Source organism: Pygocentrus nattereri, chromosome 7 (assembly GCF_015220715.1).
Source record: "Pygocentrus nattereri isolate fPygNat1 chromosome 7, fPygNat1.pri, whole genome shotgun sequence".
Classification (NCBI taxonomy): domain Eukaryota; kingdom Metazoa; phylum Chordata; class Actinopteri; order Characiformes; family Serrasalmidae; genus Pygocentrus; species Pygocentrus nattereri.
Genome location: NC_051217.1, coordinates 18,946,695 through 18,969,760, shown reverse-complemented (window position 1 = coordinate 18,969,760; position 23,066 = coordinate 18,946,695). Strand labels below are relative to the sequence as shown.

The 23,066-nt window shown below is 38.7% G+C and overlaps 1 protein-coding gene across 4 annotated transcripts; it reads right to left on the bottom strand.

Annotated features, from left to right (window-relative positions):
* Positions 1–694: 694 nt before the first annotated feature.
* Positions 695–20,179, bottom strand: LOC108433462 (CLK4-associating serine/arginine rich protein). 4 transcript variants are annotated; one of them, XM_017708055.2, is made up of 21 exons: positions 20,023–20,179; positions 16,835–16,974; positions 15,496–15,593; positions 15,289–15,390; positions 15,001–15,080; positions 14,646–14,730; positions 13,029–13,168; positions 12,804–12,900; positions 12,447–12,525; positions 12,259–12,332; positions 12,116–12,157; positions 10,284–10,466; positions 8,142–8,435; positions 7,344–7,526; positions 6,824–6,863; positions 5,803–5,863; positions 4,598–4,656; positions 4,444–4,490; positions 2,976–3,064; positions 1,599–1,623; positions 695–1,495 (listed from the first exon to the last, which is right to left on the bottom strand). In XM_017708055.2, the coding sequence occupies exons 2-21, from the start codon at positions 16,931–16,933 to the stop codon at positions 1,453–1,455; spliced, it is 1,920 nt and encodes a 639-aa protein (XP_017563544.1). In that variant the 5' UTR covers positions 16,934–16,974; positions 20,023–20,179; the 3' UTR covers positions 695–1,452. The 4 variants fall into 4 exon arrangements, 3 of the variants coding, with proteins under 3 accessions (XP_017563544.1, XP_017563546.1, XP_017563545.1); XM_017708057.2 differs by having other exon boundaries at positions 8,142–8,432; XM_017708056.2 differs by having other exon boundaries at positions 16,835–16,971; positions 20,023–20,169.
* Positions 20,180–23,066: the final 2,887 nt, after the last annotated feature.

Genomic DNA, 23,066 nt, shown 5'->3' with positions numbered 1-23,066 from the left:
TGTGAAATGCTTGGCTCTAGATAAACTAATCTACTTGGGTTTCCTTACCATGGTGGTGACAGAAACCAGGGGTTGCCATGTCTACAGTACAAATTTAACCATTTTATTTCAACCACCAGTGAGCCTTCATGCTTTCTGTGTCTGTATATGTGATGTTCATAATGGAAAGAATAGCGTAATGTTTTCTTTGGGAACCATTTTTCCTTACAGCACCTCGACTGTACCTCCTCACACTCCACACTATTAAAACGTGCTGTAGGCCAAAAGATCGTAAAATAATGTCTCAAGGCATTAGGCAGTGTTTTCATAACCATTTGGTATTATTACTTTCTGTGAATAGAACTTTTATAAGCATCTAACTCTTTGGACATCTGGTTCCTATCACCATCACTGCAAACAATTCTGGCTTGGTAAGTTTCTCTAAAACGGAGCATTTCACATCAAACCACTCTGAATGACCGTTTACCGCTTACCATTTCATTATGTCAAAAGTATTCGAATTTAAGCAGTTAAGGAGTTAAAGACTTCTCCTTTAAGCTTACACAGTATTGTAAATGGAGATTCTCCACCAAAAGGAAACAGTGCAGAATTAGGCTTAATCCCAGTCCAGGAAACTGACCCATAATTAATGTTTTAGGCTGGAATCATTAGTATCCAACTTTCAGGAAAAATATACACAAAATAAATCAAACAGTTTGTTTATAAGCATTTTATTTGGATGTATTGAGGTCTACTTTGGGTAAAGCACAAGCCAAAACATCACTGATGGCAGTTAGACAGATATTTACAGTGTGAATGAGTGGACGTTTTTAGAAGATCAACATCCTCTCATTGTGGGCTTCAAGTTTTGCATTTCAGGAATTTCCCACACATTCCTACATGAGCTGACTATGTACAAAGTTGGGGCTGATCTCTTATTCACACTGTAAAATTAGCTTCTTGATTAGCTGCTTGTAAAGTTAATACCATCCTCAGTTCCACACGATGGGGAAAGGAAGGGAGATTCCCGTGAACAGAGGAAGGAAGAGTGAGAAAATGGAGCGAGTGAATCGAATTCATCCCATAACCTTTCTGCAAAAGGCAACTCAAACATTCAAGGGACATCTTCCACATCAGACCACTATCCCTAAAGCAAGGCTATCTCCCAGTATGTTCTGAAACATAATAGCAGAGAGAATAAAGTCTATTTCCACTGAAATAATAGACATTCATTAGTACCAACCAAAGGGCAGTGCAACCTTTCAAACAGGGTGCAGGTCATGAATCAGATTAAGAAAATAAACAACAGGAAAAAAAAGATCATCTGAAATCACTCGCCCCAACCATTTCAACAGAAACCTTCACGCCGCCTTCCATCTCTTCTTCCAATCCCTGTCATATGTGCCTTATCTTAGGTCTCCCTGCTCTGCTTTTTCCAAATGCACTTGACTCTCACAGTGGCAGGTGCTCTGTTTAGTACCGGTAGTGTGGACTTCGCGATCTGGAGCGGGACCTCCTGCAGAAACGGAGAAGAGTTTGGGGATTCAGTGTTTGCAGCCTCAGCTCAGGAGTTTAGCTCACCAAATCTATTAAGTTTATGACCAAGTGTTTTCACCTACCTTCTGGATGAGCTGTAATCTCGACCTGTGGGTGCAAAAACACTTAGGGTAAGATGCAACCATTAACAAACTCAACAACAAACCCATTCTTCCTCCGTATTAGTAGGGTATGGATAAATGTTTGAAAATTCCCATAAACGAAACAAAATATTTACATTTTATGGATTTTTGACTGTTCTTTCCAAAAATCTGAAGCACCCAGAAAATACTATAACTTGTCATTAATTGTCAAGGTCTGAATTTGATTAGTAAAGGACAAAACAGAAGAAACAAAACACTTGGCAACCAGGAAACCAATATTTTATCATGGATATAAAGCTCATTATCTATCATCTATATTGCTACAACTAAAACGCAATCTCACAGAGCTGGGCAATATGACAATATTTATCATTATTGTGTTACAGCACAATGTGTCAGAATATGCTTTCTAGAGCATACTGTGGATATCGTCAGCACATAAAAATAACTTGATTAAAATGAGAGCATAAGCAGTCCTGTTTAATTGGATTTGGTGCAGTAGAGGTGGGTGATATGGCAAAAATATATCATAATATTTAAAAGAAATTCATGATACACTATTTTTTCCCCCAGACATCTGACCAGTTGAATGGGGGGGGGGGTTCTACATTTTTAAAAATACTATAAATTTAATGAGTAAATCTAGTTAAACAGGAATAATTCTGCTCACTTTATAATGAAACATGTAGTTGGTCAGTACTGACCATATGCATGATATTTTCAGAATAGCACACTGTATTGTGATAAAAATTTATCATGATAATGACACATTGTCACAGTGCCCAGCCATACACCAGTGTGTAAAATGTTGAATACCAGTAACTGGATTCATCATTTTTGATAGTATTTGTAAAATGTGGCACTAGCGTTGTGTGTTCTAACTTATATGTCAGATTTAAAAAAACAAAACAAAAAAAAACATCGACACATTGTGTACCGTAAAAAACATTCTGAAGTATCTTATAACATTTTCCCATATCTCCCACTTCTAAAATCACGTTATGTCAAAATCAAAGTATACCGGTGTAGTTGTTATATCACCCAGCCCTAATGTAGTGTGTGCTGCTTGCTGAAGTGAAGGTCTAATCCCTGCCTCCACATGGTATCACATGGCTGCTTGCATCACTTAAAAAGCCTCTGGCAGTGCTGAGCCATGCACAAGTTCTTCAAGCATAATGCCAGCTTTTCTTGGCTAATAAAACAGATTCTCAAACTGATACTGCTCCACAATCGATGATGAAGCTTTCTTAAAAAGCTACAGACTGGTCAGTATTATGGCATCACTATAATTGAAAGGGCACCTCTCTGCTACTTCTTTCTACTAACTGGCTCTGTGTAGAAAGATGAATTACTCACTGTATTTGGCATTGGGGGACGGCGAGTGGCTCTGACGTCCGTACTGCCTTTCCCACTCATCCCTCTCTTTCTCCCGCCGCTCTCGCTCCCTGTAATACAGAACAGTCATCAGCGTATCTGTGCCACCTTATTGTACTGTGACGTTTCATATTCAGAAACACACTGTTCCCCGGGGGCGGTCATTACTGACAATAATCAAGTAATCTACTGACTACTTTGACAGTTAATCAGTAATCAGTAGGGTTGTGAATCTTTCAGCTGACCACAAATTGATTCAACTCATGATTTATTGGTTTCAGATTTGATTCAAAAGCGTTTAAGAACTTGATTTGATTCAATACAGTAAACAGTTTTGATTCAGCGATTCAATTCAGCTTCTTTAAGAAATATTAAAATACATTATTTTTAATTAATTAATTAATTAAATTTAATTATTACATTAAATAATTAATTAATTTAATTAATACATTAGGTTTAACATGTATGAGCTAATCAGAATGATCTGCGAAAACTTGCAACTTCTATACACCGCTGAAGGTGTATCTCAGTTACTAGTTCTCAACCTGAAGGCTCACAGGTTATTAAGGGGGGATAATATAACAGATTTTTCAGAAAAAAACAGAAAAAAACAAACTTCACCATCAGATTTCTTCACTACCTTCTCTATGTAACAGCATTATGTGATTATAAACTAACCACTATACAGAGGATCCCACACATGTAGTGCTGGCTTATTAAAGCCAGAGAAAAGTTTGGAGTCAGTGTTTGGAGTCAGTAGATTATATAACGATTATGATCAAAAAAATTTTAAAACTAAACTAGACAGTACTTGTTTGGGTTATTTACGATCTGCAGTGCCTGGACAGTGGTTTGTAAATGTCTCACGCTGCGTTTCTGAAGACATCTGTTTCCATGGGTAGCTTGAAAAAGTGCCTAAGTGCCTTAGCCACTTGTGTGCTGTAAGGCAGGGAATTTATAGGAGAATAACACATTTGTTTTAAAAAAAGCTTTTGTTTTCTGTTTTAACACATTTCTTTTAAAAAGCTTGCTTGATTAATCACCTGCAATTAAGTCAATTTGTAGTGATTATATTTTTTACTCCATTTATAGTGAATATATTTTTTACTCAATTTATAGTGAATATATTTTTATGCAGATTGTTTTATGACTGGCGCAGTTGCATCAGGAGGAACGATGAATGATGCATCAAGAAAACGAATAAACCCCACATCACAATTAATCAGGATATAAAACCTTACCTTAAAATATAAACTAGAAAGTCTTTAAACAGATTTAATTAAAGATAAATAACAGCGTGTAAGTTGGGTTTCTTACTTTAATAAAGACCAGAGGGAGTTTGAAATTTGCATTATTGTCAGGAAAGTTGCCATTTACCTACTGCTGGTTCATCGAGATGGTGCATTTGAACAGTTTTTTAAAACCGAGAAATTGCGATAGCATTACTTACTTCATACGTATTTTGCGTGCCATAGCTCTTAGCACTCCTTCTCGTTCCTGAGCGGGAAGAAAGAATCATGAGAACTCATTATTTTCTAATCAATCTGCCTTTTCTCAGTAATGTCTGTACTGAGCATCTGTGAGAAACATTCACACCAACCCACCTGCCGCTTGTGCTCCTGCTGCTGGATTTTGATCTGCGCTGCTTTCTTATCCGCCTTGGCTGGAAAGGAAGAGCGGTGTTATGAGACAACAATAAGCTCTCAATGCTGCCCTCATGTGATACACACACACGCACACACGCACACACAGTACTAGGTACATTTACATGTAAACAACAACTAATCTCTATGCGAAAGAATGTAGAGAGCATGAAGATGCACTGCCCTTCAAAGGCGCTGACACAGTAAAAACTCATTTTCTTTTGTCACACAGCTCTGGTTGAAGATAAAAAAACACAACGCAAAAGTACAAAATGTAACTGTCAGAGCTTCATTTCATTTTTGTGTTAGATGAGACTCAGTAACAAAACAAATTTTGTAATTAAATGATGCTACTGGTGGCATGCTATTCACACACAATTAAAAAAAAAAACAACAAAAAAAAAACCACTGTTATACACTAGAAGTGCTGTTATTTTAACATTTCTAACAGTCTGTAAGTGGGTCCATGCTCCAGATCCTCACTATAACAACAGCATGACTTACATATTAGTTTTGTAGTAGTTACTGAACAAGGTTTAAGATTATTAGTCAAGCAATAAGTCTATAGTAAATAAGTTTACCATATAATCAAAAAAACAAAAAAGGAAAAGTTTATTTCTAACCATTATGATCACGTCATACAGTACATCGTACTTTTAAAGGGAAACTGATCAAAACATTTTCTTCATTTGCTTGAAATAAGAGTTTACTGCAGTATGTAAACACTTAAGAGTTTCAAAACTTGCCCAAACTTCAAAATTAAGCTGCAAAAATGGCTCGTTTTGAACTCACTGGTTTGCTGATGTCACGCAAACCAACAAATTTACACATACATGTTCATTCAGCCTACAGCAGTTTAGCCCTGAACATTCAGGCTGGGGTATTTCACCAGGCAGCCAATCAGAACAGAGCACATTTATATAAGTCAGCCTTAAAAGACACAGTAACAACAAATAAATCCCCTAATTCTAAGGGATAAAGAGCCTTGTAAAATGAACTATGACTGTTTTTGGTATATAAACCTACAGAAATTACACAAATGTTTTAAGTGGGCCCTAAAGGGAAAACAAAAAAGTAGGATATGGGTCCTTAAAACAAATGTGTCTTCACCGTTTCAACACCTTTATAGATTAATAAAGAAATGTCAAGATGTGTGTAAAACTCACATTGCTTGTTTAGGGCTTTCTGCATGCGAAGCTTTAGCTTCTCTTGGGGGGTCATCTTGGGCTGTAATAGACATGATGCTATTAGACACAATGCAGTGCAGTGGAGTTGTGACTGTCGAAACACTTGAAAGAAAAAGAAAAAAAATCTACTTTTTATTTAAAAAATAAAACATGGATTTTTTTACATTCTCTGCACTGTACATGTGAGGAGCAGCAGAAGATTTCACATGTAACAGTGCTGGCTATTAATACAATTCATACTTTGGTAAATGTGTATTTTTAAATGAGTGTGTGTGCAGAGGAAGGGCTAGTATGGGCAGGCCTTTCTTGCAGCCATAAGCGTTGGGTCACATACTAATTTTTCCTTCCATTTCCTCCTCTCTCACAGTTAAACGTTTCAGGGCATGGGTAACAAAATGGTTTCCAGATTTGCTGCCATCGCCCCGCCTCACTACAAGACCTTTCAAAGCAAGGACAGTGTGTGTACTCATGCAGGTAAGTGCGAGTGGTGTTGTCCTGCCTGTCCCAGCATGCCCCACTGCTGAGGCCAAAGCACCTGGGTTTGCTCATATTGCTTCTGTCTCTCGCTTGCTCGCTCTCTCTCTCACCCCACTCACTCTTAACAGTCATTAGACTCACACCACCATGCTTTCCCGGTCTGACTGGGACACAAAATTCCAGAATTGCTCACACACAGAAAATATGGCCTCTCTTTCACTCTCTCAAACACATGTGCAGACCATAAATGAGGTTTAGACAGGTTCAGAAACGGATGCCCTTGAAAACACCACGGTGTTCTGGAAACAGAGGGCACTGTGGTCGCTTGTTGCACTGGCAGAGCTGATCATCATGGAGAGAGCCAATCAAAGGACATTTCAAATGAGATCGGAGGCTCTGTGAGGAGCCAGGACTGAACGAGGTAGGCAGAACCTCAGACTTATTTACAACCGCGTCAGCCTGTCAGGAGTGAGGGAGGCGTAGTCTTTAGCAACAAAACCAGCTATATCAAATTCTTACTGACTTTGGCAGCTCCCGTCTCTTTACCACCCGGAGTTTCAGGCCTAAAAAAAAAAAAAAAAAAAAAAGATAGAGAAAGAAAGCATATATGTAAGAAAAAAATAGAGTGAAAGAAAGATGAGTAAGATTATACACAAATATCTGTAGAAGTAAAAGGCTTCAAAAAAGGACCTATTTTTGTGGATTTTTGCATAAATCACTCATTTTGGCCTATTCTGTGTTCATGCCTTTAATTAATTTCTTCTTTTTTTTCATCTGGCGTATTTCTAGCGAAACGTACATGGCACAAAAGAAAACAGAGCCTATAGAGAATATTATACAAATTATAGAGACTGTAAAAACAGATTTAATTCTCAAAGTCCAGCGCCAGCATCAGTAAACAAATCTGCAGATCTGTACAAATGGTAACACTTTACTGAAGGTATCGTTCATATGGCTACACGACACCTACGTACGTCTGTCATAGTGGTGCATATCGAGTGTTTTTAATGTACTCATGTTGCTAGAGTGGTGACAGGACTCACTTTCTCAGCTTGTCAGAAAGAGCAGTGGCAGCGGGCTGTGCTGACCGAGAGGCAGGGGAGGGGCTGCGGCTGGTAGGAAGTGACCGAGAGGGGCTCGGACTGCTGCTGGCTCCACCTCTCCTGTAGCCAGAACTCCGCCCACCTCTGCGACTGCGGTCAGCTGAGCGAGAACGAGACCGAGACCTAAGGAAAAAGAGCAGATGGTGCTTGAGGAGTTTGGAAAAGCAGAGGGAAACCTTCATTTCACTTACATACTGAAGGTGATTGCAGTAAAGGCATAGCAAAGAATTTGGAGGGAGGAAGCTCCAAAAGTGTTTGGTGATGCCCACAGTTTAAGACTTCAAGGACTGTGCGTGTACAAAGGATTTGCATCCAATTATTAAAATACTGATGAGCTTGTGATGTGAAAATAGAGGGACTATGTGAAAAATGGCTGTAATTACTATATGGTTAATGCAATATTTTTGTGAAAACCCCTTGAATTAAAGCTGAATCTTGGTTGCTTCATTTCAAATTCATTCTGGTGTCGCACGGAGGAAAAATTACAAAACATTATGTCACTGTCCAAATACTTATAGACTTGACTGTCCATTACCTTTTAGCTACCTTAGAATCTTAGCTCCAGTGTAAAACTACAGGAGCAAACCAACACAAAATGTGTCCTGGTTAATCGACTTCATTCTGGTTAATTTCTAGCTGAACCTTCACTGTAACACTGTCCCCAGCAAAACAAATTTTAATTGCAGTTGGTTAAATGCTGTATTTTTAAATCATATTTAATCAGATGTCATAGTTTACCTTGTTCGTCTGCGTGCTGTGTAATGCCTTCCCCTGTCTCTGTCCCGATCCCGGTCTGTGGAGCGGGAACGCGTGTGCTCGTAGCGTCTTCTGGTGCTACCCCCACTTCCGCGCTGCCTTGATCTGGAGTCAGAGCGGCGGCGTGAATGTGACCGAGAACGTGAACGACGACCGTCTCTGTCCCTGTACCCCCATCCACGGCGGCTCCGCCGGGACCGGGAAGACGAACGGGAGGAACGACGTGAAGAAGACCTTGAAGAATAAGAGGAGCGGCTGGAGGAAGAGCGCCTCCTGCTGGACAGACACAAAAACACCAAAACTTGGTCATTATGGGCAACGGTGCTGAAAAAGCCAAAACATATTCACTAAATGCCACTCCGCTATAGGCCGGTACCCTGGACATAGATTAAGCCTGGACAAAACTGCGATACCGGGGATTCAATCTTTTGCTTTGTAGTACTTTTAAGTGCAGGCTTAGTACTTCAGCATTTTTAACATAATCCGAACCTGTTACATCTGAACCAGCCAGTTGTTAGCGCAAATAACGTCCCTGTACTTAGTTAGACTACGTCTACGTATTATTTTCTGTGGGATAGTAAAGTGTTTTGAGCGGTTTGAGCATAAAACCCTACTTTCAGATACTCCTCTTAAGTGAAGCGCATCAATTAAAAATAGCTTGAAAAAGGTGATATTGTGCCACCTCTAACTATAAGTCAATGGGCAGGTGCTGAAGCATTACCAGTAAGTGACCATGCAATACAGATGTGGTAGACAGAGATTAGGCTGAAAAATGTTTCCTTCAATCAGACACTGGGAAAACATAAAATCTCATACTTCTAATCTACAGAGTTCTGTCTATCTTTGCTTTACTCAAGCTTTAAACTTTGAAAACACTGCTGCCGTTTCTGTGTTTGTGTGATTACTCAAATTCCTCTGCCACACAGGTTAAATGTGCAGAAGCCTCAACTAGGGATGCACAATATATCAGAAGGCGATATTGTTATATTATTTGCAAATGAATGGAAAAACAGCTATCATCGGCCTCTGTTGGCTGCTCCAAATTTCCCTGCGACAGCTGCCGAATTTAGATAATAACTCCAGTCACAAAATATATTTTAGTTTAGTTAGATTTACACACCTCTTTTTATGCCAAATGCTCAACAAAAAGGCTGATTCATTCAAGGCTGTTCTGATTGAACAGTTTTAGATAGTCAGTAGAAATTCTGGAAAAGACTTCGGCAGCAGTGATGACATGGAAGTCTGATATGTGAATACTTTTAGCTGTTTCATTAAAGGCAAAGTTCATGTTCAGTCATGAGTTCCATCATGAGCCAGATTATGTTTCAGCACAAATCTCGTTTGGACTGATGATTTGGAAAGATATTCCAGTGTTTAATATTTATTCTATAGTTTATTCGTATAGATTTACAGAGACAACTTTTCATATTCTACACAGGTCAGCTAAATCTATTAGCCTGTTATCTCAGTGTTTAGTTTTTCTCAGACATGCTTTGAGAATGAGTAACTGAGGACTCTGTTTCAATCTGAATGTCAAAACCTAGACTATTTGCTTTTGTTTAAATTTTTCTTTTTGTATCTTTTTGATATTTTTCACTAAATTATCTTTAGTCTTTCAAATACAGGGTCACTACTTGGGGGAGCTTTAGTGTATAGCCTTTAGCTGCAAGGGTATGACTTTTTTGTCTTTATTTATTTCTAAGTAGCCTCATATCAGAATGCTAGTTAAGTATTTACCTTTAGCGATTTTCTTGATTTGTTATTTGTCAGTTAACTTCTAATCGCTGTGCTTTATTTTAGGAATCTCTATATCTGTTCACATACTGTTGTGTCTTGTCTACACAAAATGTAAAACATTAAAATAATAAATTCAATTGAAATAATTTAAATGCTCAGTCCCTATCCCTATCAGTCATCATTATTAAGGTATTAATAATTGATTATCGTATCAAGCCCAAAAATTACATGGTGGTGTGTCTCTAGTCTCAACAGTATACACTCCTAATATCTCATCCAAGGACCCAAACTTTAATCAAATCTCACAAAATCTATGTGCAACATGAATGACAGGAGAAAACATCCAACGAAAAGCCAGGTGGGAAGTTGAAAGTGGAAGTTACCGACCGGGAGCCCCTGCTATGACCTGCAGGGTTGGAAGGGGCGTGGCTTGATTGTGCAGCAGGAGGGGCTTGTGATGCCGTAGTGCCTTCGTCGTCACTGCCCCCAAAGCTGGTGATGAAGGTGATCTTATCGTTGCCTGGGGATCTCGAGCGGGAGCGTGACTCTGAACTCGACTCAGACTGGGGCCTGGTACAGGAAGAGTGGGCAAGAAGGTGTGAAGAGGGACAAAGGGGGAAAGTTGAGAAAGAAGAATTGTTTTTCTTTTTTTTCCCCTTTTGAAAAATAATAAGCAGACATGTAATTCTCACAATGAGTGAATTCAATTGTAATTAAATCTTCAAGATCCCAATTTGATTTATTTGTTTATGATTCAGGTTCACTCTAAAAAACACAATGAACAAAGAAATGTGACTGGAAATGAACATTTAACAACGAAAACGAAACAAAAAAGTTATTAACGAGTGATGACAATGAATTCTAATATTCCAAAACCAAGACATTTGCAATTTTACCTCGTTAATAAAAGGAAGAATGCACGACTGGAATTGGCCAATAATGGAATTAGCCAATTTTTGCTCAAAACAAGCGATTGGCAACTGACCAAGCTATTCTTTTTATTTTGGTCAATCTGTTAGCTGCCTCTTACTTTCAAAATGTAGCACTTCATTTGACTTCATGCTGTGGTTTCATGTAGCATGTTAACACTGTTAAAGATCCAAAATTCCCCAGTATGTACAGTCCATATATGGAATGTAAAAATAGGCTGTAAAAACAGCCTGTTTGAAATTATATTTCATTAGTTTTTGCAACATCACAGAAACCAATGCACTTACATGCATCTGTCTATTCTTCCTACAACAGCTTAGTCCCACCCACTTAAACTAAAGTAAATCAGGAGCATCTCAGCTCTGGACTGCTTTTCGAATTAAGCGTAATACAGCGCAGCCAATCAGAGGAGAGGTCAATTACATATATCATATGTCTTAAAAGTATAGTCTGAAATCTGAGGTTGTAAAATGATCATGTAAAATGAATTATGCCTGTTTTTATTTTATTTTATTATTATCCTTATTTTGTTGTAAATAGTCTAGAGATTTAGCTTTAATTTTTATTATTTATAATGTTGATAATGTTTATACTGTTTCCTGTTTCTACTACTGAGTGCCTTACTCCTGTTACTCTGCTGCTGCTGTAATACTGTGAATTTCCCCGCTGTGGGACTAATAAAGGATTATCTTATCTTATCTTTTGTCCTAGGTGGAACTTTAAAACAAGAAAAATGTATGATATGGGCTCTTCAAAAAGGCAACACACTTTGAATGCATGAATTTACAATGCCTGTATGGCTCATTAAAAAGTAAATATGGTATTTACACTGCAACTTTGGCTAATAAACAGTACAGCTACTACTGTGTTTTGTGGGTTTTTACACACAGAGTGAGCTTCAAGTATTAAAAAAACCTTCTAAAGACAGGGCAAAAATTTGGGGCATCTGCCAATTTGGCTGTAAATAAACTGGAATTGGGTGTAAAAATGGATGATTTCCTCTAATAAAAAGTCAGTAAAGTATTACAACTGCTAAGTCAATTCTAGCACCCAGTTAGAAGCTCTAGACCAACAAACAACATGCTCTAAAATCAGAATCACTTCATTTTGCCATATATGTTACACAAATTTCTATTATACTGAACTGATCAGACAAGCATGTAACTAAGGAACAAACAAAAAAAACCATTTTTTTTCCTTGGAGGGGGGAAACACTTGGAAAACCATCACTGATCACACATACTGGCACGTGTTAACATGAAAATAGGCAGATGACCTCAACTACTCACCGTTTGTAGGGGTCATATGTTGGACTGTCTCTTCTGGCATAACTGAAATGAATTAAGCAACAAATGTGAGCAAAGCATATCAAAGTGTGTGAAAGCGTTTTAGCTTTGTTTGATGTCTGTGATTCGCGATGGAGGTGCCGTACCTCGGTGGGCTGATCTGTCTGCCTTTCATATATTTCTCCCGGAACTCTCTCCTCTGCCTGCGGGAGCGTCGGCCCTGACACATACACAGATATGATCTTACCAACACCCCATGGCCACATGCCAACCACATATGTACATAAAATACCAAGAAGCCCTCAACAGTCACACTAGCAGAGTAAGTTCTCACCGAGTACATAGCCTTCTCGGCCTCTAACGCTTTGGCATGCTTTATGGCCTCCACTTCCTCCTTGTCCTTTCTCAACATCCTGCCACAAAGACGTGTCAGTTATTCTCCTAGCCGCACAGGGTCCGTTGCTTTCCCCCCCAATATATATCCATCATCAATTACAGAGCTTGCAAGGCCAAAGCATTTCGACATCCTTGTGCGCTGTATATTTCAGTATTATCCGTTTTCCAAAACATCTTGTTTTATTCATTGAAAGGATTTATTAAATGAGTTTCAGCAACAAAATACCACAATTTGTGATGCATGCCTGAAGAGGATTGTGAAACGCTGGTTTATTTGAAATCTGTTTAAACTCACCAGACAAAATCTCCCTCTGCCATGCCATAAGGTGTGGCCATCTTGTTCAGCTCCATCACCTGTTCTGGGTTCAGTTCATCCACATCTACCTCAACATCTACAAAACAATTAAAAACACAAAAGTGAGTATTTCTAAGGTTTAGCTATGGGAATTAACCATGAAGAGAACTTAAGAAAGGTAGAGATAGGAGAAAAAGACGAAACTAAGAGAAAAACAAGGCTCACCAATGTCAGGGATGACCTCATCCTCTTCAGACTCGCTGTTCTCTGAGTTGTCCTCGTCTCCTTTCTCTGATGGCGCATCCGATTCCGTCACTGTACTGTCCTCGTACGTGTAGCCGATCTGAGCCTTCTTTTCAGCCAGCCTTAGAGGAACAAGGCCACGTTTAGTATTTACATTTGCAGCATTAGTGGAAAAAGTGCTTTGCTGTGTACTTGGAAAACTCTCATGCAAGCTCAAACAGACCACAGTCTAAAGCCACCCTAAAGCTAATGCTACATTTACATTACAGGGCAAAGAAACAGGTTTCATTTCACCCCCTTTTGATTCTGATTTCAATGGAGAGTTGCAACAGTTGTGAGCAGGGGATTAAGAGGGTGATACAAAGAAAAGTTGTTATTGTCTCAATTTTATGTAAATGAAAATCCAGCCAGACTGTAGACCACCAACACCATTACTAAGAACTATGAAGCTGCTGCACCAACATAAATATGTATGATGTATCAACATGTCCATGCCATGCCAGTCATTATACAGTGCTTAATGTAGAAACTTATCAGTAGCCTGACAAAAGGATGATAATGCTGACAATTTCTGCTAGAATGTGAGGATTTTCTATTATAGGTTAACATCCCACACACACACACAATCAGATTAAGATTAAGAGACCCTTATTAGTCCCACAACGGGGAAATTTCACCTCCACATTTAACCCATCCATAAAGTGAAACACCACATACACTTCAGTGAGCACACACACACTAAGGGGCAGTGAGCACACTTGCCCGGAGCGGTGGGCAGCCCAATCCGCAGCGCCCAGGGAGCAGTTGAGGGTTAGGTATCTTGCTCAAGGACACATCAGTCATGTGCTGTTGGGTCTGAGGATTGAACGGGCGACCTTCCTGTCACAAGGCTGGTTCCCTAACCTCCAGCCCATGACTGCCCCCAAACAATCAGTTCTGGATTTGCGTTTTAGCTCATTAGCAGTCCACCGGGCTGCTTGTTAAACAAACCGGGTTCTTAAGTCAAAGACAAAGTAAACTTCTAATGCCATATGGACTTGACAACAAGGAGTGCACAGCTGAATGACAGTGCGTTTCTCCATTTCTGATGTGCAAAACAAAAATATAACAAAGGCAAATATACAGAGACATACTAGACAGCATAGACAGACAAATTATATGCATAGGGGAAAAAATATATACATATTTAAGAGAAAAATTCTTCACATAGTACAGAAAAATATTGCATGTTGCTTTCAGTGATAGTATTACTGCAATGTAACAGGAAACGTACACACTGGTGAACAGTGATAAAGTGCTTAAGTGATGAGAACATTGGAAATACTGCAGCTGCGTTTTTTAAGACAGAAGGTATGAGTTCCAATACGTACGGTTAAGATCTGTAAGCTTTTGTACCTTTCATTTCATACACACAACGTTTGGAACTACAAACGTGTTTTCCTCCACCTGACAGTGTTTCAAAGTGTCCATGACTGTGCCGGTTCAAGCACAGAAATAAGAGCTCTGCTTTCATTTTACTGTAATTTAAATGCAGCATAACATATTAAGAATCAGAGGTGAGGATGAATAAATATACACAACAAGCCAACATAAACTTACTTTTTCTTTTCATCCTCATTTGGTTTTTGCAGGCCACCGTACAGCTCATCCACATATATCTGATACAAACACTGCTCCTCAGAGACTGAAACAAGATGATAAATTACTTACATAATTCTCAGGGAAATATATCTTGTGAAATATATATACACATATACATACACACACACATACACACACACACACACACACACACACACACACATATATATATATCTTTGATATCCCTGAGGTTCTACGTTACTATGTGTTTGTGTGGTTATTTTTGGGCTACTGATAAGAAGTACTCCATTATTACCAATATTACTTCAACGATATTAAGGCTATATAGTTGAAAATCCAAGGTGTCACTCACTGTTGGCAAAGTCATTCTGCACCAGACCTCTGTAACGTTCATAATTGCACTTCCTCTCCTCTGACTCTTGCTCAGGGGTGCTGCAGAACAGAATCACACATAAAAATATACCAATAAGCTTAAATTTGATCAAAAACACATACTGAAACACATTCAGCATTAATTACACAGATATGGTAGTAAAAAAAAAACACGTCTTACTATAATTCATAAAAATAAAAATTCATAAACACTTTTTATCCAAAAAGAACAGTGTGTCCAAGAATGAAGCTGGATGATCAGACCTACCTGGTATTCACAAGGGAAGGTGTGTACATGGGGATGTAGTCTAAATGTGCTCTTACATCAAACCTGTCGATCATATTGTTGGTGTCTCCCTGCCAAGGCATCCTGTAATAAAACACAGCACATTTATTTTAGTTGGCCCACTAATATTTGTCTCTATATCACCTGTACCACAGTAAAATCTACAATACATAAATAATATTAACTCACATGTTGACTGGACTCTCAGCAGCCAATGCTACAGCCGAGTCAAGGTGGATTTTATAGGCACGGCCATGTACCTGAAGGAACTGGGCTGGATCCTTTTTCTACACAGAGCAATAAATGGAGAGATGGGGAGAGAGAGAGAGAGAGAGAGAGAGAGAGAGAGAGAGAGAAAAATAGAAGAAAACACACCACCTTCTCTTTATATTTGTTTTCCAAAGCACACTGAGAACTCAAGTTATAAACTATTAAGTTAGTCATATATGCATGGATACAGCAGCACTAATGAGAAAAGATGTAAATACTGGCTCTGCATAAAGGTTTTTTTTTTTACAAAGAACATGTCAAGGCCTGATGTCAATGATGTCTTGTATATAAAGATCAACTACTAAAGCAGCTGCAATGTTTTAGCAACTGGGGATGGGAGTTGTAGCGTATAAATCTAAGTATGTTACTGTCTCATTATATAGATTTTGCCATATCAAGAATACCATGACAAGCCTACAATAATGAAACACAAACAGCCCACCCCCAAGACAAATAACAAACCTCAGCAGATTTAAATTAATAAATAACTAAATAAAATCAACAAACGTGCATCTTAACTGGTAACTTCCCAAGGGTAGCCTTTTATTTACTGCTGTACAAGGTAACTAGCGTGGCAGCACTATATTGGGTGCACACACGAAAAACATTTGCCACTTGTAAAGAATAAAAAAAATACCCCTCCAAAGGGCTGAGAAAATATTTGACTTTGCTGATGCAGAATCTTACGTTGGGATGGTTTTTTTTTTAGTCTTTTGCTGTGCTGTGTTAGATCATCATTACTCTATGTATTATCATTTATAAACATTTTGTTTCCTTATGTTTTTATTATTTACTACGATTTAATGTTTTTTTCAGTTGTATTTTTTACGGCATTTGGCAGATGCTCTTATTCAGAGTGACTTACAATTTGATCATTTTACACAAGTAGGCCCAAGCGGTGTTAGGAGTCTTGCCCAAGGACTCTTATTATAGAGTGTAGGGTGTTTACCCAGGCGGGCATTGAACCCCAGCCTACAGCATAGAAGGCAGAGGTGTTACCCACTACACTATACCAATCGCAGGCATTTCTTTCAGATTGTGATATTGTTATCATGAGAACAGCAGAAAACAGCATGAAATGAATCTGAGCCTGTACCACTCACCGTTGATAAATGCAGACTATGCTGCTTGTGGGCAGATTTAATCTAACGTCCTGAAAGCAGTGCTATGAAAAATCAACACAGACTTGTGTGTCTGTCTGGGAAATGTACCTCGGTACCAGCCACACAGTACACAGGCAATGATGATGTGTACTTACGATTTTCTCATAGTATTCCCGCCGTCGTTCTCCACGGCGCTTGTAGTCCACCATCATACCGCGCAACTTGCGCTCATGTTTGCGGGCCTCCTGCCACATGACAGCTCCGCTGGGGGTGGGGGCGCGTCGGGGCACGGCTGCTAGTTTGGTACAGACAGAGATTCAATTAAAACACATGCACATACAAACACATATATTGGTATACACATGTGTATAAATACCCACACACATAGGTAACATACAAACGTTTTAGGCAGCTATGGACTTTGTTTAAAACCATTTATTTTGACCTTAGATGTGTTTATCTTTGTAAAAACCTCATAGTATTTAAATAAATACAATTAAACAAAAATACAGCAACAGGTAACAAGAACTTGCTATTTTTAAAAATAAAGTTGATTCAAAGTTTGATTCCAGATTTCTTATGGATGCCATCATCCTTCACATAGACCTGGCAAGTTTCTCCACCAGTACAAGTAATAAAGAACTGATCAGCAATCCCAGTAACTGTATGAGAACTAAAATTAATACCAGGCTGCCAAAATGAGTGATTTGGAAATGGTTAAACAAACACACTGCCATACACAAAATTACTACTTAATGCATATATACTATTTTCATTTATTCCAACATCAATATTTTTCTGAGCAAAAAAGTTCTTATTGCCCAGATAAAAAACGCATCATTTTAATTCTTATTTCCTCAGGTGCCTAAAACTTTTACAGAGTCCTGTAAACATTGAGGTTGGGAGGGGAAACATCCTACATCTACGTCTATGTGCGCTGCTTCTAAGGTAAATCTTCACATTTCAAGATTTTAAGCCAAACAATATTTATAATACATCACAATGCATTCTGTATTACTAAAAACATTGGTGGTGATGAGTAACATGGGTCACAATGTCAACAACAAAAATATAGCCATCTCATTTACCACCCAAAGTCACCAATTAATCTACATCAGGTTTTCTTCGTAATGTTAATGATGGTAAAACATCAAGCATGAAAAAAATAAATTTTTTAGGGGGACAATTAAACTCAAACACCCTGCATCTACATTTCTGCCACAAATACTATGACTAAAAATGTTTTAGGCCAAGACTTGAGGCCACATATTTACAACTATTCTGTGTAATAACTTTCTTCTAGGAAGCTTTAAGAGGCATTAAACTCCTCAGATTTCTGGTTCCAATCAAGGCCACTACACACATTTCTGTCTCTGTAAGTTTCTCTAGAACAAAGCATTTCATACCAAACCACTGTTTACATCTCAATGACTGAATTATACAGAAATGGGAAAAAAAATAAAAAATTAATAAAACGACGCTACTCCCGTGTAACGTTATTTAAAACTTGAATGCTTATTTTATCATGGTGAGGAAAGCCGACTCAGCTTAGGTTTAACACCAAGAGGTTAAATCTTTCATGAGACAGTTAATGAACACTACAATTAAAGTGTCTGGCAAGGTACCTTAGCTAAACTTGCTTATTTTAGGGCAGCGTTACCACCATTTTCATGTTTTCCCAATTACATATAACTGTTTCAACCTAAAACCAAGCCTGTTATTTATAATTATCTACAATATTAAACATTTTGTCTGTTCTGACTGTGTTTATGCTGGTCTAGACACTTTCACCCAATGAAGACCTTCAACTAAATATGATAGTCCATTAGGCCAGTCCCACTCTGTTTCCAGGCACCACAAATTTTTATGTTTTACTGCTCCAACATCCCCATATTAAACTCATGAAGTGTGTGATAATTAACCGAAACATAGGAAAATGCAAGAGGACATGAGACTGGAACAGTAATAACTAAATATTATAAGTAAATGTAAACAATAAGCACTAAATGAGCTAGAAATGGTTGTGTTAGAGCAGGGGAACCTTTAAATGTGCAGGTCAGGAGTAAGAGTTGGGAAACAGTGGCCTAATGTGGTACATATACACAATTTCTAAGCCTTTAATGAACTGTAAGAATATGTATGTCGTTTAGCTAGATCAGCTAACTGCTGTAGATTTGCTTTCATTATAAACAGCCAATAAAATGAAAAAGTGATACTATTCACTTTTATTTAACTCAAACTAAAGCCTTTTACAGCGGTTCATCACAGTGGCTGCAACTAACATTAGTAAACCCCTAGAAAGATGGTCCTTTAAGCCTTCTTAAATAAAGAGAACTAGTCCATTTAGAAATATTAACTCTATATAGAACCCTTTCCTGCTTAAACGGCTCTCAGGACTGGTAGAGAACGTGTTGGATATGGAACCTTTCTGGTGCTATACAGCAGCAAAAGTGGTTCTTCCAATGTTACAATGTGAAGCTTGAACCCTCAGCAAAAGAACCCTTTTTGGTGATCTTCAAAAAGGTTCCACCCAGAACCACAACGTTATACAACACATTCTCCATCAATCTGAAGCACCATTTCACCATGCAGACGGTTCGATACAGAACTCGTGGCTCTAGATAGAACCATCCCCCTTTATCATCGAGTGTGACGCTGTCACTCTACCCCGATGTTACATGAGATTTTAACCTTAATCTTTCATGAAGGACTAGTCCAGTATTGACAGTATTTACAGATAAGCCTGCTATGCAGCTCGAAATGAGCGCATTAGGGCGGAATGTGCAGCACAGCGTTGGGGGGAACCTGCATGACTGGCGGGGTTGATGGGGAAGGCAGTTCTGGGAGATTTAGCTCGGTGGCTTTATAGCTCAGCGTAGTTCGTTACAGGTACAGAGATTAATTGCGCAGGTCATAGCACGTTACTGCCCGTCAGAGGGCTGATACCGTGCTAACAGGAACGATCGAAGGGCAAAGCAAAGCGACAGAACAGAAATACGACGGCTGGAAAACAGACTAGCAACGCTGCTAATCGCTAACTAGCACTGGGTTAGCCGTGAGCTACGAGTCCAGACTCCATGTGAAGTCGCCTGTTAGCAGTTCGCTAACGCGAACTAGCTAACCAGCTGGGCCAAAATTCACGAAGCTGAAGTCGGCTTCTTGCTCAAATTATCCCGTTTCAACCCAAATGGAAGCTGGACCGGGGAAATCCGGATATGAAGCCGAGTTAAGCCTCGTCTGAAATCCACAACGCTGGCTAACTAGCTTAAGAAGCAGCCTACGACATAACCTACCACGTTACGCCATCAGCATATTTGGTGATATTTAGAGCAATAAGGTTTACCTGTTTTTGTTTACAACAAACGCACTGGAGACTTATTTGTGTTTTTCGCTTGTTTATGCTCGAGAGGAGAACAAGCGAGGGACCACAACGCCGCTTCCAGACTTGCTAGCTCTGCTAACCTAACTAGCTTATTCCATATAACGTTACGCCCCCCTGCGCAAGGCGCGGGTGGATCGTCCCAAACAGCAGCCACTTCTCTGAACCTCACTTCTGCTCTGGGAGCGTTCAAATAGCAGTTTGGAACATTTCCGAGTCTGTCACAAATTTGATCACAGACATTGTGTCACCGCAATCAGTTCTGATTCTAAGCAATGCGAATTTTCGTTTGTTATCCGACTACTCTGCCGAAATAGAGATGTTTTGTTGTTGGAGCGAGCGATGAACACCACATAGGAAATGGATTCTTCCAAGTGCAAGTGGCTAAGGGAGCCTCAGAAGGGAGGTTCTTTGAAATTGGAGCGCGACCGCTTCTCAAAGGTCTCTTTTGCGCCAAGTTTATGTGCAGGCGCTGCACTACAGATGGGCGATCATGACAAAGATATAATATCGCGATGTTATATATGTCACGATATTTAGGTTGTCAGACATCTGATCAGTTGGAACAGAGAAAAAAAGCACCAGTAGTGCTTCATTTTAAAAAATGCTATCAAAAACGGAATATACTTATTAGTCTTTAACATGACATACTGTAAATCCAGTTAAACAAGTCATTTTTGCTCTCTGTGTAATAAAATTGTGTTGTACAACTACTGATGATATCCATTATCCAGAAAAAATACATTGTATTGTGTTGTAATGTAACATAATTGATCACAACGATGATATATACTGTCATATTGCACAGTTGCACCTTTTAAACAGTAAGTGGAGTTTAATCTGAGTTATATCCCAGTTAATCCCAGGACACGTGCTCGAATGATTGACACCTTTCAATATATTGTGTGAATTTTTTAAAGCAGAAAGTATTTCAAAGCAAAGATGATGGTAACTATACGTTGAAGATTTTCTAATACATTTTTATTCCCACTGACACTGATGTTTTTTCGCTATCTCCGTTGGACATGAGGTCTGCCCTGCGATGGACTGGCAACCTGTCAGGGTGTTTCCTGCCTTCTGCCTAATGACCGCTGGGATAGGCTCCAGTTCCCCCCGGAACCCAGAAGGATAATCAGCTTAGAAAATGTGTGTGTTTGTGTGTTGGACATGAGGACAAATTAGAAATCTACTAGGCAGAAGATTGTCTCCATCTGGTTACTGTCACTTCTATTAAAGGGCCCATATACTACATTTTTCTTCTTTTATTTTTTCGCCGAGGTTCTGTTACTGTGCTTTGTAAATATGTAAATTACCTCTGTTCTGGCCGGTTGTCCTCAACTGTGCCCAATTAAAAAGCAGTCCTAGATGAAACACTTCTTATATTCAGGCTAATGGACGAGACTGAATTGCTACAGGCAGAGTAGGCAGACTTTTTTGTGACATCACAAACTCAGTGCATGCAAAACAGACTGTTTTTGCAACTTAGGCTCCACATATGAACTATATAAATGTAATTGTACATTTGAAATACCATCAATGTTTAGGTATACAATAGTCCAAGCTCATCCCTTATTTAATTTCCAGTCAAGCAGCCATTAAGGACAAGTTATTCAGTTTTCAGATGCTCCTGAGGAGATTAAATGTAAAACAATCTACTTGCATAAGGCTTGAGGAAGGACAATTAGTGAAAAAACAGTGTTTCCTAACCTGTAGTTCAAAAAAATGACAGATACTGAAACAATTCTAACAACCACCTGGAAGAACTTTGGAGGTGTGGAAATCTATCCCTGCAGATTTCTTTGAGAAACGGAAAGTTAGTCTTCTGTAAAGAATGGAAGCTGTAATTACGGGCAGACACACAAAATGCTGAAAACATATTCAGTTGTTGATCATTTTGTTTAATTTTAAATATGATTTTCAGTGATAAGGGCTATACCAAGTTCTACAAAGTTCATATGAAAGATGTGTTATTATGCTTAATATTTCTGGTGTATACAAATGTCAGTTACTTAGAACTAATTTAGCCACAAACAGGCTTCATTTCTGTTTTTTAAAGGAATTTTAACACCACATTCGTACTTTAATCTATCTATCTATCTATATATCTATATCTATATATATATATCTATATATATATATATATATATATATATATATATATATATATATATATATATATATATCATGCTTTGCACTGTTCAGTCACATTACTTGGGGGAAGGTGTGACATTTATCAGTCTTTAATGTGTCCTGCCTGTGTGAATGCTGCCTTTTCTTTTCGGTTCAGAACACAAAAAAAATATTAAAACATTTTTCAGTACATTTGACAGACGAAACTGTCTCTTTAACATCAGTAACGCTGATGTTTTGTGGCAGAAGCTCAGGAGGGCTGCAAGGCCATTACTGAAGCCTTCAGACTGACCTAAGTTCCTGTAAAAGAACCTTAACATGAGGTAAAGATCTAGACCAAGTTTAAGGGCTCTTCATAGGACCTTTGCACTAATTTGAATTAAAACTTACAAAAATGGTTCCTTAAAGAACTGTCCATTAAAAGGTTTTTCAGGGAACCAAAAGTGGTTCTTCTATGGCACTGCATGCAAAACTGTTTTAACAGCTTTTAAGATTTATTTTTTTGGAACATTGCCAGAAAAGAACCACTTTAGGTTCCCCGAATAAACATTCAATGGATGCTCCTGTAAAAAGAATTGTAAATGAGATGTGCAAGTCAAGAACCCTTTAAACATCAATTGGTTCTATATTAACCTGTTTTTCCTAGGACTGTTTGTCCAGGTCAACAACCTCCTATGTTTTTAAGAGTGTAGAGACAAGCACCCAGGAGTGTATGTGTTGCATCAAAGCAGAAAAATATAAAAGGCTTATTCTACAGGGAGGCCTGCTGGACCCGAAGGAGCGGACAGGAGGGAGAAGGCCCTTCTTGGTTTCTTAGGCAGAATGTCAGGAATCTGTTTCTAGAAATAAAAGGTGCAGAACGTAGCACATTAAATACA